Source organism: Hibiscus syriacus, unplaced genomic scaffold (genome assembly GCF_006381635.1).
Source record: "Hibiscus syriacus cultivar Baekdansim isolate YM2019G1 unplaced genomic scaffold, ASM638163v2 tig00111128_pilon, whole genome shotgun sequence".
Classification (NCBI taxonomy): domain Eukaryota; kingdom Viridiplantae; phylum Streptophyta; class Magnoliopsida; order Malvales; family Malvaceae; genus Hibiscus; species Hibiscus syriacus.
The window spans coordinates 686,601-702,020 of NW_024062989.1; the positions used below are offsets into that span (position 1 = coordinate 686,601).

The 15,420-nt window shown below is 35.6% G+C and overlaps 1 protein-coding gene and 1 pseudogene across 1 annotated transcript; both read left to right on the forward strand.

Annotated features, from left to right (window-relative positions):
• Positions 1 to 1,937: 1,937 nt before the first annotated feature.
• LOC120154337 lies at positions 1,938 to 2,543 on the forward strand (the record flags this gene model as incomplete). Its single annotated transcript, XM_039166118.1, has 2 exons — positions 1,938 to 2,198; positions 2,360 to 2,543. Coding segments are annotated over 2 exons (360 nt in total), but the record flags the coding sequence as incomplete, so codon positions are not given.
• A 2-nt stretch (positions 2,544 to 2,545) lies between these two features.
• LOC120154300 lies at positions 2,546 to 3,524 on the forward strand (annotated as a pseudogene).
• The last annotated feature ends 11,896 nt before the right edge of the window (positions 3,525 to 15,420 follow it).

Genomic DNA, 15,420 nt, shown 5'->3' on the forward strand with positions numbered 1-15,420 from the left:
AAGATTAATAAAAAATTAATTAATCATAATTCTCATATAGAAAATAATTAGTCTATAATTAAACGATGGTTCATTTAATTTTTTTTAGAAAGATACCATCAGAGCCTTTATTGAAAGAGTAAAGTAACAAAATACAAAACCAAAGTCACAATTTGAGGGAAAACATAACCGAAAACAAAACTAAACGAGTAAAATAAAGTAAAACAAAAGACAAAATAACTCAGACGACCCAAAGCCATTTGGTTTCAAAATGGTGAGATAGTAAAGAGAAGCTCGAAGAAATCAAAAACAGCGAGGGCATAAAGCATGTTAAAGAAATGCCCAAAACTTCTATGACTGGTCCAAACACCAGCGATCAGCTTTAGAAGCAAACAAGACTGATGACAGTGTGTCGTCAACCAAAAAAATCATTCACTTGATTCAGATCATAGGATGCCATTGCATAGGCAACTAGGTTACCATTTCGGCCGACATAAACAAAACGACGGATATGAAAGTTACAGACCAGTCTTTTCGCATCAATAATAAAGGGGCGAACGGAGGATGCATCATCGAAAGTAGAGCTAAGTTTCTTGATAATGTTTCTGGAGTCTCATTCAACAATGAGATTAAGAAAACTCAAATCCATGGTAAATTCCAAACCTTAAACAATTGTGATAGCTTCAGCTTCAAAAGCGGATGAGATTGAAGGATTTACTCGGTAAGCTGAGCTTAAAATGAAACTAAAACTATCACGTAACACTAAGCCTGACCATGACTGTCAAAGAAATGCCCAAAACTTCTATGATGGGTCCAAACATTGGCGATCAGCTTCAGCAGTAGACAAGACTGATGACGGTGTGTCTTCAGCCCAAAAACAATCTTCCACTTGATTCCGATCATAGGATGCTATTGCATGGGCAACTAGGTTACCAATAACAGATGCAAAAGTTACAGGTCAATCTTTTCGCGTAAATAACAAATGAGCGAGCAGAGGATGCATCATCGAAGACAGAGCTAAGTTTCTTGATAACGATTCTAGAATCTCCTTCAACAATGAAATTAAGAAAGCTCAAATCCATGGAAAATTCCAAACCTTGAACCACTGTGATAGCTTCAACTTCAAAAGCGGATGAGATTGAAAGATTTACTCGGTAAGATGAGCCTAAAATGAAATTGAAACTATCACGTATCACTAAGTTGACCACGATCTTTGTTCACCAAGCACTTGTGTTACTATCATCATTTTTGAGTCAGTTGGCTTGGGTCCGTTGTTCCCGATAGATCTCCTCACGATCAATTTTTAAGTTCAAGGCAATTTTAGTTTCTAAAATCTAACCAAGATTACTATCAGAAGGTTGCATATCATTTAGTTCTTACAAATGTTTCTTTTGATCAAGGTTGTGACCTTTTTTCCCTTTTTTTAACGCGATGAAACCAAACATCCAAACTTTTACCAACATGTTTAAGATTAGTGGGGACAAAATCAATAGAAGAGGTTCATAATTGAGCGACTTCCTGTTCACACATGTCCTTAATCAACCATGTTGCTTACTTCCTGTTCACACATGTCCTTAATCAACCATGTTGCTTCAAAATGAAAGTGAGCAATACGTTGCCTTGGTATATAAGCATCGTTAGTCTGGAGGAGACGCGGACAATGGTCTGAGAAAGCATGTGCCAAATGATCGAGCTCATAGTGAGGAAAAAGGGGGTTCATAACCCCTCTATCAAGTCGATCCCTAATCTTTTCGACTTATAGTTGGTCCCGTTCCCACGTGAACCACTGCCCTCAGGTGGAGTCGCATTGCACTCCATGTGACTTAGGCGGAGTCGCACTACACTCCATGCGATCGAATCTTAAACAGGGAGACATGAGGACGGCAATACGTCTCCCCCTTCTCCAGTCTGCAAGTCTGGCACCGAAAAGAAAATTTTGGTTAGTGGATTTGGGCTGACCTGAATATGTCAATAATTTGCTGCTATGCCCTTTTTTGTGTTATTACTTGCTGATAATTGCTTGTGTTTTTCAGATCATTGCACAAGCACTTGAAGGCCTGTCAATTGAATCAGCTTTTGATTTGCAGAAAGTCCTAAGAGTAGACACGTTCACATCACCTACAAGTGCCTTTAAGAGGCTTGAAGTAATGATTACCATTTTTCAAAGTCGCATGGGAGCGCTGCTATTCCTTATCTCGGCATTACTTTCTCAAGGGCAGGTGAGTTTGTTGGCTTGAAAACTCCATTTTATTTTCATCTTCATCAATATTCTGAAAGGTCAGAAAGAAAACCAAGAGTAGGTATATACATGTTTGTCGAAAGTTAAGATTTTGTTTGCACGTGGATGCGATTTTATCCGTGCTTCCTTTCTATACTTTAGGACCGTGTTCAAGCAGACCGGGACGATCCCAGCCTACCCTTAGTAACTGCACCATTTGGTCATGCTTCTCAGGTAGTAAACTTTGCATATATTCATTGAATGGATGGGGCTTCAGTCTCTCCAAATTGGTACTGCTGTCTTTGATGCATTCTTCCATTGTAATTGGTTTTATTTGAAATTTTTTCAGGAAATTGTTAACTTATTGCTCTGTGGGCAAGCTGTTCCAAATTTATTTGATGGGAGGATGGATTTAGGCGGTGGCATGTTTCTGAAGGGTATACCTACAAGTGTGGAGGTCGGATTCCTCACTCTTTTAGAATCCCTTAATTTCTGTAAGTTGGTCAAAATCTGAAGTGCCCGAAATGGCCGATATGGGTTGTTGGAAGTGAGTCCCATTATACGGTCCTATTAGCTCTGGATACAGCTGTTCAAGATGAGAATGAACTGGAAGAAAGGGAATCACAGATCCGGAAAGCCTTTGATGCCCAAGATCAAGCAGAGGTGGTGGCTTTATCAGCGTAGAAGGTTTCCATCAAGTACTCGGGGCTTCATCGTATGGAGCGAGTTCTGGAAGGTTATTTTGGATTTGGACAAAAACATGGGAGGCCTTAAGGATTCAACTGGACAGATGGGTAGAAAGATATTTGACCTTTACCATTTCAATGGTATTGCAAAATCAGATTTGAATGGCAGCCAAGCTGGAGGTGAGTCCCCGGTACAAAGACCCAGGCTTATGAAATTGAGGGTTTCAGTACCCCCAAGGTGGACCCGGAGGAATTCATGGCAGATGTAGCAGATCCTCCTGTTACTGCTGGCACTGAATCGAGTGGGAATGATGCCGAAGTGGCTAAGCCTGAACAACCTCCGCAGCATGCACCATTGGCGGACTGCATGAGAACACGCTGGCCTCGTGCTGTTTATAATCGGATTGGGGACCCTCCTAGTATAGTTTGAATGTATATTAGATCAATCACCTCAGGTATCCTTACCTTTGTGTTACTGGCGTCAAGGAACGTGCTGGAACGAAAATGAGAGAAAAAACCACGCGAAAGTGGTAAAGCTGGTTAATTGCAAACGAGGAGGCAAAGTTATTTCCTGGTTTCGTTCGTTTCAGGTTCTGTTGTGTATTTGTTGTAGTCATTGACATTCTAGTTCAATTTTCTTATGTTAAATACAAAGGAAAAAAAAAGGATTTTACGTCGATCAAATGCGCACTCCTTCATGTTTGCGATTGTTTTAGCCAGCAAATGTTATAAATCTAACTATTTATTTTTCCCCTTTTTTCACTGCAATTTTGTCATGTGGGGCTCTTCAGTTTGGCTCACGACATAAAATCTCATTCGAGTATTATACTAAATACGTACACATTATGGTAGACAGATTTAGTAGTAAAAACTTCTTCTGTTCTGTTGGAAGTTTTGATCGCCACACATGAATAATTTATAGCTATAATTTTTTACTATTAAATTAATCAGTAACATGTAAGGTGAAACGTGTGAACCAATGCAAAGAGATTACAAAGGTAGCCGATATTCATGAAAAAATATCTGAGTAGTCATGTCCAAGTGGTCTACTTTTGAAGCTTGAGCAGACAATGAAAAAGTTATCCCTTTTGTCTGAAATAGATGATAAACAAAAATTATCGACGATCTAAAATGTGCAAATATTCCATCAATATGTAGCAATAATCTTTTGGAGGGTCAATGATACTACTGCATCAACAGACGAAAATTGACAAAGGGTGATGATCCATTCCGTGAAAGTAAAGTAGAAACTTCCTTCTCCTAATCAAGCAGTCCTTAGAGGTGGAGAAACCAGTATGACTCCGTCACCCCTTACAAACAGAAATGGAACCATGCGCTTTGTAGTCTGAAATGAGGAGAAAATAGGGTCATCGTCCAAAAACATAAAAGAAAAAACCTAACTTACAACAAAGACCCTGTTTCCCCCCTTTTAATCAGTCACTAGAAATCTCCAGTTCGATAGGAGTACTTCTTGTTTGCCTCCATCCCAAAGTCAGATTCTTGCATTACCCAATATAAAATAAGTTCATCCTGTTAATGACTAACCAAAAACTTAAGGTGGTACACTGGTACTAGCAATGAATCAGAGAGATGATTGTGGTTTCTGTTCACACGGAAGCATCTTTCTCATAAGTTCGAATGAAAGTAGAAAAAACTGAAAATGAAAAAGTTATACAACTTTGTAACTGCTAAGTGCTAATGCCTAATAAAAAAAGAGTTAATTGCATCACACGTCCTTCAATTATAACCCACATTCTAAAATGGTTCCTAAACTTTTAAATATTCTAATTTCATTCCTAAACTATGACTATCATTCTAAACCTAGTCCTCGACCTAAACTTTTAAATATTCTAATTTCAGTCCTAAACTATGACTATCATTCTAAACTAGTCCTCAAACTTTTGAACATTTCAATTTCATCCCAAATTATACCTATATATTAATCACATCCCATGTTAATAAAATTGTTAGGCCAAGTTATATTATTATACGTTTGAAAAAGAATTAGGTTAAACTATGGTTGAAATTGATTATACATTTGGATGAATTTGGGGATAAAATTAGAAGATTCAAAAGTTTGGGGACTAATTTAGAACAAGATTCATAGTTTGGGGATGAAATTGGAATGTTCAAAAGTTTAAGGACTAATTTAGAATGAGAATCATAGTTTGGGGATAAAATTGGAATGTTTAAAAGTTTAAAGAAGGGTCATAGTTTGGGGACATATGCAATTAACTCCTAAAAAATGCAAGCATTCTTCATGGATAATACATGGTTATCTGGAATGACATAAAAGTTATCAATGACACCATTTCAGCCAAGACTTATTAAAGTTCACCTTCTACATCTAGTTCACACATTAGTTTTCAAAACAAATATTGCTCATATTGAAAGAGAACAGTGATGTGATAACCTACCCGAACAATCTCCTCATAGGTTTCATCATCTATTTCAATTGTAGTAACAACCTCTTCAACATCCCCAAGAATCATATTCAAATGCTGATCATAAGCCTGCAATCCACATTAGAGAAGAACTAAGCATCAGAATGAAGAGCTACAAGCTCTTAACATCATGGCCAATCATAATGGCAAGTAATAAGGACATAATTACTAATTCCTATTACTGAACAAGAAAAAACTCTCCCTATAGAATCAAATTGATCTGTATTCATATCACCTTCAGTTCAGATGGTAAATGGCTAGAAAAAGATATTCCCTTGATATCTTGCCAAAAAATAAATATAACTCCAAAATAATATTGTAACAAATGAAAAACCATTGGCTGTTATGAACCAGTTACCAGAGTATAGATGTTAACAAAACAACAAATCATGTTGCACTTGTTCTCATTAGACCAAACTTTCATGAAATTTGCAGACAAAAAATAAATAGTCACATCAATCTTTTCACAGAAAAGATATGAAAATAATTCGAGAGAAGCTAACATGAACATATAGAGTTACTTGGGGTAGAGAGGAAGAAAAAGAGAAACAAAAATGAAGTCGGAGGTCAGCATCAGCAACATATCATCTAAATTCACACTGTTCCGGTAACAAACAACTTCAAGCAGCTGCTTAAAATGTTACCAAATCAATGTGACCAACAGATATCAGGCAGCAATTAAAACAAATAGATACATAGACTTGCATGGAATGAAGGTATAGCGTTCAGAAATGCTAGAATGAGATAACTTAGATTATTGGTATAGAGTATCAATATCATAAATAAGAGTAACCATTTAGAAACCGTCCAATAAACAGACTAATCCATGAACCAAAGACTTAAAAATTTAAGAGTCGCCCCAAAATTTGCATTATTGAAGCATAACAATTGAACAAGTCATGAAATTTGTTTCAACCTGGTTAGGCATATTCAAGTCGGACTATTCTCAAGGGCTACCTAGTACTACCTGAATTAGCATACCCTAAATTGAAAAGGGGGGAAAGAAGGCCCAAATTAAGGAACCCTAAAATGGAATTCGAGAAGATTAAACTTGAAGCTTACATAAATACGTTCGTCGAGGCTGAGCCTTATCAAATCCAAAGGCTCCTTCACCGTAAACTACTTCTTTAGTACCAAAACTATGTTTTTTTCCATTTGTCACTAAACTATTTTTGTTTTCAAAATCACACTTAACATTTAGTTTTGGTTTTATTTTGATCACTCTCCTTTAAAAAATTAACAATAATGTTAATATGTCACCATAAGGTAATGTCATGTCATCACTGAAAAAAATTTAAAAATATTGTGTCAGTAGTTCTGTTAACTTTTTAGTAATAGATAACCAAAATAAAACTAAAATGTATTATTTGGTGTGATTTAAAAAATATAATTAGATGAAAAAATAAAACAAAAATGATACTTTATATACTAAATATGTATACAAGATATGATATTATAGAGTAAATTACCTGGATTGTCACTTAAATTTCATGTTTATTTAAAAAATTTAATTTATTGTCAGATTAATTCACCGTCGAGTATTAGATAACATTACATAAAAAGATCTTATTCATGACGAATACAAAAATGAATTCCTAGTCAAATTAAAAGAAATTATTTTTCTTTATTTATATATTATTTTCTATTCTTTCTTTTATATAAGATATTATCCTCCTTGAATAACCCATATAATCATATATCATTTTATTGTATTTTCACTTTCAAAAATTCAACCGTTGGTTAACAGCTATATGGACAACGGTTATGGCCAATGGTCAACTGAAACTCGTCACCTTGAGGTGACAGTTCAGCTCGGTATTTTTCCCAACTAGTCGTTTATAGGCTTTGGATATAAGGCTATAAATAGGGGTTTAGGGTTTGGTTTTTCATAACCCTAAATTTAAAAAACTACAAAAAATATATATACCTTCAATCAAAATCTCAAAAAATAGAAACCTTAGATTATAAGTTGTTTCTGGATAACATTCATGTTTCATAAATCGTACGTCGGCCGGATGATGAATGGAATATTCATAAGCGCAGGATGATATACGGAGAGCATCAGCGAACTGTGATATATCTATAGCAATCTGGTCTATTTCCAGCCATATTTGTACGTGGCTTCAAGCTTTACCCGAGTTGATTGAGGCTCTCGCTGAATGTTGGTGGCCCGAGACACACATGTTCCACTTCTCGAGTGGTGAAGCGTTGATTACTTTGGAAGACGTCGCTTACCAACTCGGTGTTCCTATGAATAGAGTCCCCGTGGAGAGTTAGAACATGTACGACCCCACATCATTGGTCTACCAAGTTTTGGGAAAATGACCACCACCTGATGTCATCAACAGTTTTCGGGTATGGATAACATGGCTGGAATCGGAATTCCAAGTGACAGACGAGTCTACTGAAGAGGATGAAGTTATTTTCGTATCTCGAGCATATCTTCTCCAATTGATTGGAGGGGTATTATTGTGCACACAATATATGCGCTATTTGGAAGACTTTGATGTGTGCCGTAATACCAATTGTGTAAGATCCCAAAAGTCGGGTCAATGACCAAAATATAATTTTGGCAAATTTAGTGATCAATTTCAGAAAAGATAAAAAGTTTAGGGATTTAAATGAAAAGTGATGATGTTGGATTTAATAACAAAGTTTGAAAGTAATAAGGGTATTATGGTTATTTTTCAGGGAAGATTTTTATTTTCCCTTTATAAAGGGTAATAAGCACGTGGGAAAGGAGATAATTTCTCCAGAGCCTTCTTCAGTCTTCTTCTTTCTCCTCTCCACCGTGGAGTCTTGTATAAGGTAAGTGGGTCTTCAGTTGGTTAATTCTTTTGTTTTAAAGCTTGTTTTGATTCTTGGGATGTTAAGAAAGATCAAGGAAAATTTTAGGTGGCTTAAAACTCAAAGATTAACAAGTTATGAGAAATTAAGAAAAATGAGTTTTTAAGTGAATATTTGAAATAGAAGGAGTTAATAGAGTTTGAAGATGAATTTGACTTGTCGATGGTTAAATTAAGGAATATGAAGTATTAGAATTAGATTTAGAACATGTTGGAAATTGAGTGTAATTCTTGAATGCCATATAAAGGATAGGATGTTGAGTTTAAAGAAGTGATTATTGAGTAGAAATGAGTTTAAGTGTGTGTATGAAAGTTAGGAATATTAAAGGAGGTGAAAGATGAAGAGTTGAGATGAAAAGAGAGTGAATTTCGTGCTTAAAATGGAATTTCTGGGTTGTGTTCATCGATGCATCTTCAATGTGTATCGATGCACTCTCAAATAAATGAACATCGAATGTAAATTAGTGCATCGATACATAAGGAGTGCATCGATGCACTCCCTTAAGATGAAAACATCAAATGCAATTTGTGTACTGATGCATAAGTAGTGCATCGATGCACTCTTTGAAGGATGCATCGATACACTGTAGAGTGCATCGATACCTACATTATTTAAGAAATGAAAGTAGCATTTCTTTTAGTCTAAGAAGTGATAGATTAGAATATATTAATTAGTATACTGATATTTATCAATGAATTACTATGTAGATATAGAATGTAATCTTGTTCCGGAATAATCCAAAGATTATGATCGAGTCAAAGAAAGCAAGGCTAAGGTGAATGCGTATTAGTTGATATAGGCATAATGCAAACAAATACCCCTAACGTTTGGCACTATATGCATTTGTGCCCAAATCATTTTTTTTGGAGCAGTTCTACCCACAACGTTTGTTTAAAAGGCATAAGTCCCCCCCGTTGGATGGAATCTGCCAGTCAACTGACGGTCAACGGGTCCATCTGACATGGCATGCACATGTGGTCACCGACGATGACATGGCATTTCCATGTCACTATTTTATGCTGATGTGGAATTTACACAAATGATGACGTGGTATGTCCACATCACTAATATATGCTGATGTGGAATTTACACGTCAGTTTTTTTTAAATTTCAATTAAAATTTTATACCAATAAGAAAGCGACACGTTTCACTCTCCTATTGGTGCATATTGGAAAGAATGAATAAAATGTTGTTACTTGCGTAGAAGGGGAATAGAAGCTGGGGCAAGGGCATGAAATGAGATGGCCCTTGCCATCAGGCCAATCATGCTACTTGGTTAAGTAATGAAACAAAATCTTATTTAACCCATCATTCGACTATAAAACAGAAATGGACGTGGAATTCTATACACCTCTGCCTTATATGTTTATAATATAATTACTAATGTTTAGAATTTATTAATTTTGGATACAATCTGCAAACTCATACACCAAATATTATGCTGACCATTCTCGATCAATTCTTCGGTCTTCACCTGACGCGAGTATTGTTTGGCATCGAGTTTTAGACTAGAGAAAAGATTGATAACACAGATTTTTTGAAGAGTTCTCCAAAGTGGTGAAATGGGTATAAACGAGAGCCCAAATTTATTGAATCGACAGGCTCGGACGACATCGATGATGGTTTGATTACAGAATACGAGGTCTTGTTCTTTCAAGACTTCTTTCGCGGTTGTTTTTGATGAAACGACGACGGTGAATAATCTACCGAGTTGGAGACCCATAACGACGCCGTGAACCTGAGCGAGCTTAACCAATAACCTGTGGGGTTTATCACCAAGATCGAAGAGATTGCCGAAAAGGACGACATCAATGACAGTATGGTTACAGAAGACGAGGTCCTGTTCTTTCAAGACTTCTTTCGCGGTTGTTTCCGATGAAACGACGATGGTGAATAAGCTGCCAAGTTAGAGACCCATAATGGGGCCTTAAACCTAAGCGAGCTTAGCCAATGACCTATGGGGTTTATCACCAAGATCGAAGAGGTTGCTGAAGATCGGCAGCCACCGTGGACCGGGTGGGAGCTTGGTTTCACTTTGTTTACTTCCGTTTCTAAACAAGCTTAAAGCTTGAAAAACGCTTACCCTTTCTTAATTGTCGTCGTCGGAGTCAAAACGTCGGTTTAAGAAGTTGAGGAGCCAAGTCCTCCTAGACGTCGGTAGTGGCTTGCATCAGGTTTGGGGGCTAATTTTTTAAGGTTTAGATAGTGAAAGGAGTTGGGTTTGTTATAGGTCCGAGTTTTGGTTAGGTAGACCACCATAGGTGGTGGCCGAAGGGTAGAAGAATGTTGATTTACGATGTCACTGGTCTCTCTTTAGCTTCTGTTGAGAGTTTAAAAAAATAATGGAAAGGAATGTGAGAGTTGTCGGCGTTTTTGGGTTTGTTTGGGCTTCTTCGGCTGCCTCAAGTGGTGGTTGGGAAGTAAACTATCGTCGAGGTCCGGTAGCTGGGGCGTCGTCGTATTAGGGCCTTTGAGGTTGAGAAGCGTCGCTACTCGTGCATGTGTGAGGAAGATAGTGGAGAATAAGAGGGTTGTTTAGATTATATTTTAGGGTTTTTTTTTAAGCAGATTAGTAATAACATGGATGTCCATTTCTGTTTTATAGTCGAATGATGGGTTAAATAAGATTTTGTTTCATTACTTAACCAAGTAGCATGATTAGCCTGGTGGCAAGGGCCATCTTATTTCATGCCCTTGCCCCATGTTTGATTCCCCTTCTACGCAAGTAACAACATTTTATTCATTCTTTCCAATACGCACCAATAGGAGAGAGACACGTGGCGTTCTCTTATTGGTACAAAATTTTAATTGAAATTTAAAAACAACTGACGTGTAAATTCCACGTCAGCACATATTAATGACGTGGACATGCCACGTCATCATTTGTGTAAATTCCACATCAGCATAAAATAGTGACATGGAAATGCCACGTCATCATCGGTGACCACATATGCATGCCACGTCAGATGGACCCTTTGACCGTCAGTTGACTGACTGATTCTATCCAATGGGGGGACTTATGCCTCATAAACAAGCGTTGTAGGTAGAACTGCTCCAAAAAAAAACGATTTGAACACAAATGCATATAGTGCCAAACTTTAGGGGTATTTGTTTGCATTATACCGTTGATATATTATGATGAATAGAAATAAGACTTGTGGCAAGTCTATTTCCTATATTAACATACATATAAGCATATTATTGATATAAGCATAATTGTGATATATTATTGTATATATGGTATGATCTGTGTGAATGTATGTTATTGTTATATGATTAAGATATCAATTATGTGATAATGAATGGTATGGATATATGGAAGGTGAAGTAAGCTAAAGTATGTGAACAATATGTATATAAGATAAGCCATGTGAATATGATTTATGAAAGTATGAGTGATATGATAAGAACATATGTTTATATGATATGGCTATGGGAATATATGGTAAACATAATAATGATGTCCATGTTACGTGTCATGAGAGCTAGAGGTATAGTTGGCATGCCAAGAGTCGAGGGTTCTACGTGGTTCTTCGGGACATATATGTAATTATGTGGAACATATATGTGGTACTTCGGTACACTTATTTGGTCCATTGTATTATGTGTATGGTTCTTAAGGAGTGGTCCTTCGGGATAAATATACAGTGCCCCTAGTAGGAATTTATTCGAGCCGTGGTGACAACATCAGTGCACAACCTCAATGAACTTACATATCTTTAGTTCTCCAAGATGTACATGGGCCAATAAAGAAATAATATACAGAAACTTAACATGATTGTCATATGTGATTGAACATTTGGATGTGAATGTATGAGTTTCATTTATTACATATATGATATGTTCTATGTGAAATATGTTGATATGATATATGGGAATGTAAGTGAATATAATATAATTATATGATATGTTAGAGGTAATTTCATGAGAAATCTAGTGAACGCTATATATATATATATATGCATACATAGATAAGGAAGTGGTGAACTATATGATTAATGAAAATTGAGACCAAGCAGATAGTATATTAATTAAGGAAAAGGTATATAGATAAGTATAAAAGGATATTAGATAAGTAGTGAAGGAAGATTTATACGTTTAAAATAGAACTGTGAACTAACCTTGCTAAATTAGTAAGGGATATGAAATTTAGTATAAGAATCTAAGAAATCATATGAGAATATCAGAGGAATCAAAAAACAATAAGTTATGCAAATGTATGTTTATTAAATGAAGATTTGGTGAGGAATGAATTAAGAGAATATAAGAAATTAGGATATTAGAATATGTAACGAGAATTTATGGGTGAAATGTTAAATAGAAACATATAGAAATGAGAGATAAGATATGTAAGATTGCGATCAAAATTACAGGATTAAGAATAGGGTAAGTAAACGACTTAAATGAAGATAGTAGAATGTGATATAAGTTAAGTAGTGTAAAGTAAATGATTATAAGAATATGAAATAGTAAAACTCATATGTGATATTATAAGGTTTGTGTATATATGTATTCATTTTATGAAGTGTATATGAAGATGTATGTTATAATAGCATTAATTATTCATATGCATTGTTAGAAGTTTAGTTTATATTTATATGTTTTATAAGCCTCACTAAGTTATAGACTTAGCGTGTGATTGTTTCACACATAGGTTATAGAAGCGAGAAGAGAAACTAAGAGGAGCAAGACAGGTCATCATCTTCCTTATGAATATCGGATCAGAAATATATTAAATATATGCATTTTGTTTTATATAATGTAGTTGGCATGTAGTATAAAGATTTGAATAGTATAAGCTCTGATATGTTTTGTAAAACCCATTTATGTCAATTAATGATAAAATATTCATTTTATCGAATAGTGAGTTGGATTTTTATCCACCTGTAAAGGAAAATGTTTTGACAAGTCAATGTGACACCTAGGATTCGAATCCGGGTTGGATACGGGTTGAGGATGTTACAAGTTGAGGCTCAGCGATTTTAGCATTTCTGTACTAGGAGCTTTGCAAGGCTGTAATTGTCCAGTCGGATCAAAAAGTCGATGTCGTCGACTGTCTGATACTGCTACAACCGTGGGCTCGGTATCGATTCCCATTTATGACGCCAATTACAACAGCCCCTATTGAGTTTCCTCTGAATGCAAGGTAATTATTTTTTATGATTTTTAAATTTCATAAATTTAATTATTTTTTATTTGTTTATAATATTTTTTATTTTTAAAAATTTTAGATAGCGTCATAAAATATTTGTAACGAAGTGCAATATGATATACAATTTTTTATTTTGTTATGTTTTTAATCTTTTTAACTTTATATATTTAATATTTACAGTTCTCTTGGCTTCCGTATGTTGATGAGGATATAAACCAATTATTGCCAAGGAGATTTTTTAGGGGTCCCACTTATAGTGTGACGTGCCACCATTATTGCATTATACGATTGTTGAGTAGCACGGTACTGATAAAGTGATACGACAGTTTGCATCATATCAGTTGATTCCTACGCACATGGTTGATATGGGCGTGCTTCATAGAATTGATATACGTGAGAAACATACCAAAAATTGGTCAGTGAAACACGCTACATACATCGACGCGTAGAATTAGCGTGAACAAACGCTCCCCCCGCATCTCGACATTACATCGCTGGACCTAGATTTCGACTATTCTCCCTATCTCCAAAATTACGAAGAAAATGGGAAACCATATCTCTTGACATCGGAAGAGGGAGGAGAATGAGAACATCATCATGCCACATGGCCAAGTCCAAGTCCAAGAAGAAAGCATCATCGTCGTCGTCTTCCATTTCAGAATCTACAACTAAAGAGTACTATTATGCATCTCAGTCTAGTTTCGGTTTCTATCATCTATTTCATACTTCAGTCGAGACTCGACCGAATTAGGTTGGAGGTTCATGGGATGCATCGCAATACACTCAAGCATCTTTGACCGAATATGCGGTTGTGGGTGAGTGAGACCATATCCTATATGATCAATAAAGTAGAAGCCAAGTCGAAGCAATTACGACAATGATGGCTTCAAATGTCATACATCTATCACTGCATTTTGAAGGTGGATCGCAGAGTGGGTTAAATACACCTTGATAAGACAACGATGGCAGCAGCGGCAATCAAAGCCTATGTAAGCTTGATTGATGCAAGCAATCCTTATCAGGTTAAATTGCTTCCTCGAGTTCTGATGCGTCAAAGATGGCTACTAGCTTAGACTACTCTGGCCTAGGTAAACTTATTGATTGTGCTATCAACCGAGTATTGTGCCTTTAATAACTAAGAATTTGTTGTCTGTTTTGAATTTTTACAGAGATAATGTTGTATACTTTGAATTTCATGCTATGAGATGCTTGGTGAAAGATGACGAAACTGGAAGAGTGCTTCTGTAAGGATAAGAGTGCAATGGCTTGTATTATTTTACTCCTGGAAAAAAACTATGCAAGTTGTAATCAGACTAAAATAAATATAACTAGTAGTAATAATGAGTAATATAATCTTTGGCACATAAGGCTTGGGCATCATTATGCTTCACTCGTGCAAGCTTGTAAGTTGATTGGTATTAGTTTACCTTCTCGTGGAAATGAAGAAATCAACGTGTGTGTTGCTTGTAAAATAGGCAAAAGCCATAAAATTCCTTTTAATGAATCTTCATCTGTGTATGAAAAGACATTTCCACTTGTTTTTTATAAGGTCCTTTACATATCAAATCAAACTGGTTTCGCTATTATATTTCATTTGTAGATGCATGTACAAGACATTGTTGGTTGTTTTTACTTAAAAGAAAGTATCAAACTCTTCAAGCATTTGAGATGTTTAATATGGTGAAAAATCAGTTTGTTGCTCTTATTAAGGAGATGCAAACATATTGGGGTGGTGAGTACAAGTCATTATCTTCTTTGTTGGCGTCTATGGAGGTTCATCATTGATTTTCTTTGTTGAACTATGCTTTAAGATTTTGATATACCAAAAGTAAATTTTTTAAAGAAATTTTAAGATTACTTTTAATTCGATTCAAACGTTAAAATATAAAAATTCTTCTTAAGGTTAAAAAATCCATTTTTACTCCTTACTCTTTTGAAAATTCAAGTCATATACTGGAATTAATTTTTAAACATTTTTACAAAGGGTTTCAAATTTTAATCGAGTTAAAAATCAATTTTTAACCATGTAGTACCGATACTTTTCATGTGGTATTGATACCGGTATCGACACTCCTTTTGTGATTTTGGTAAAA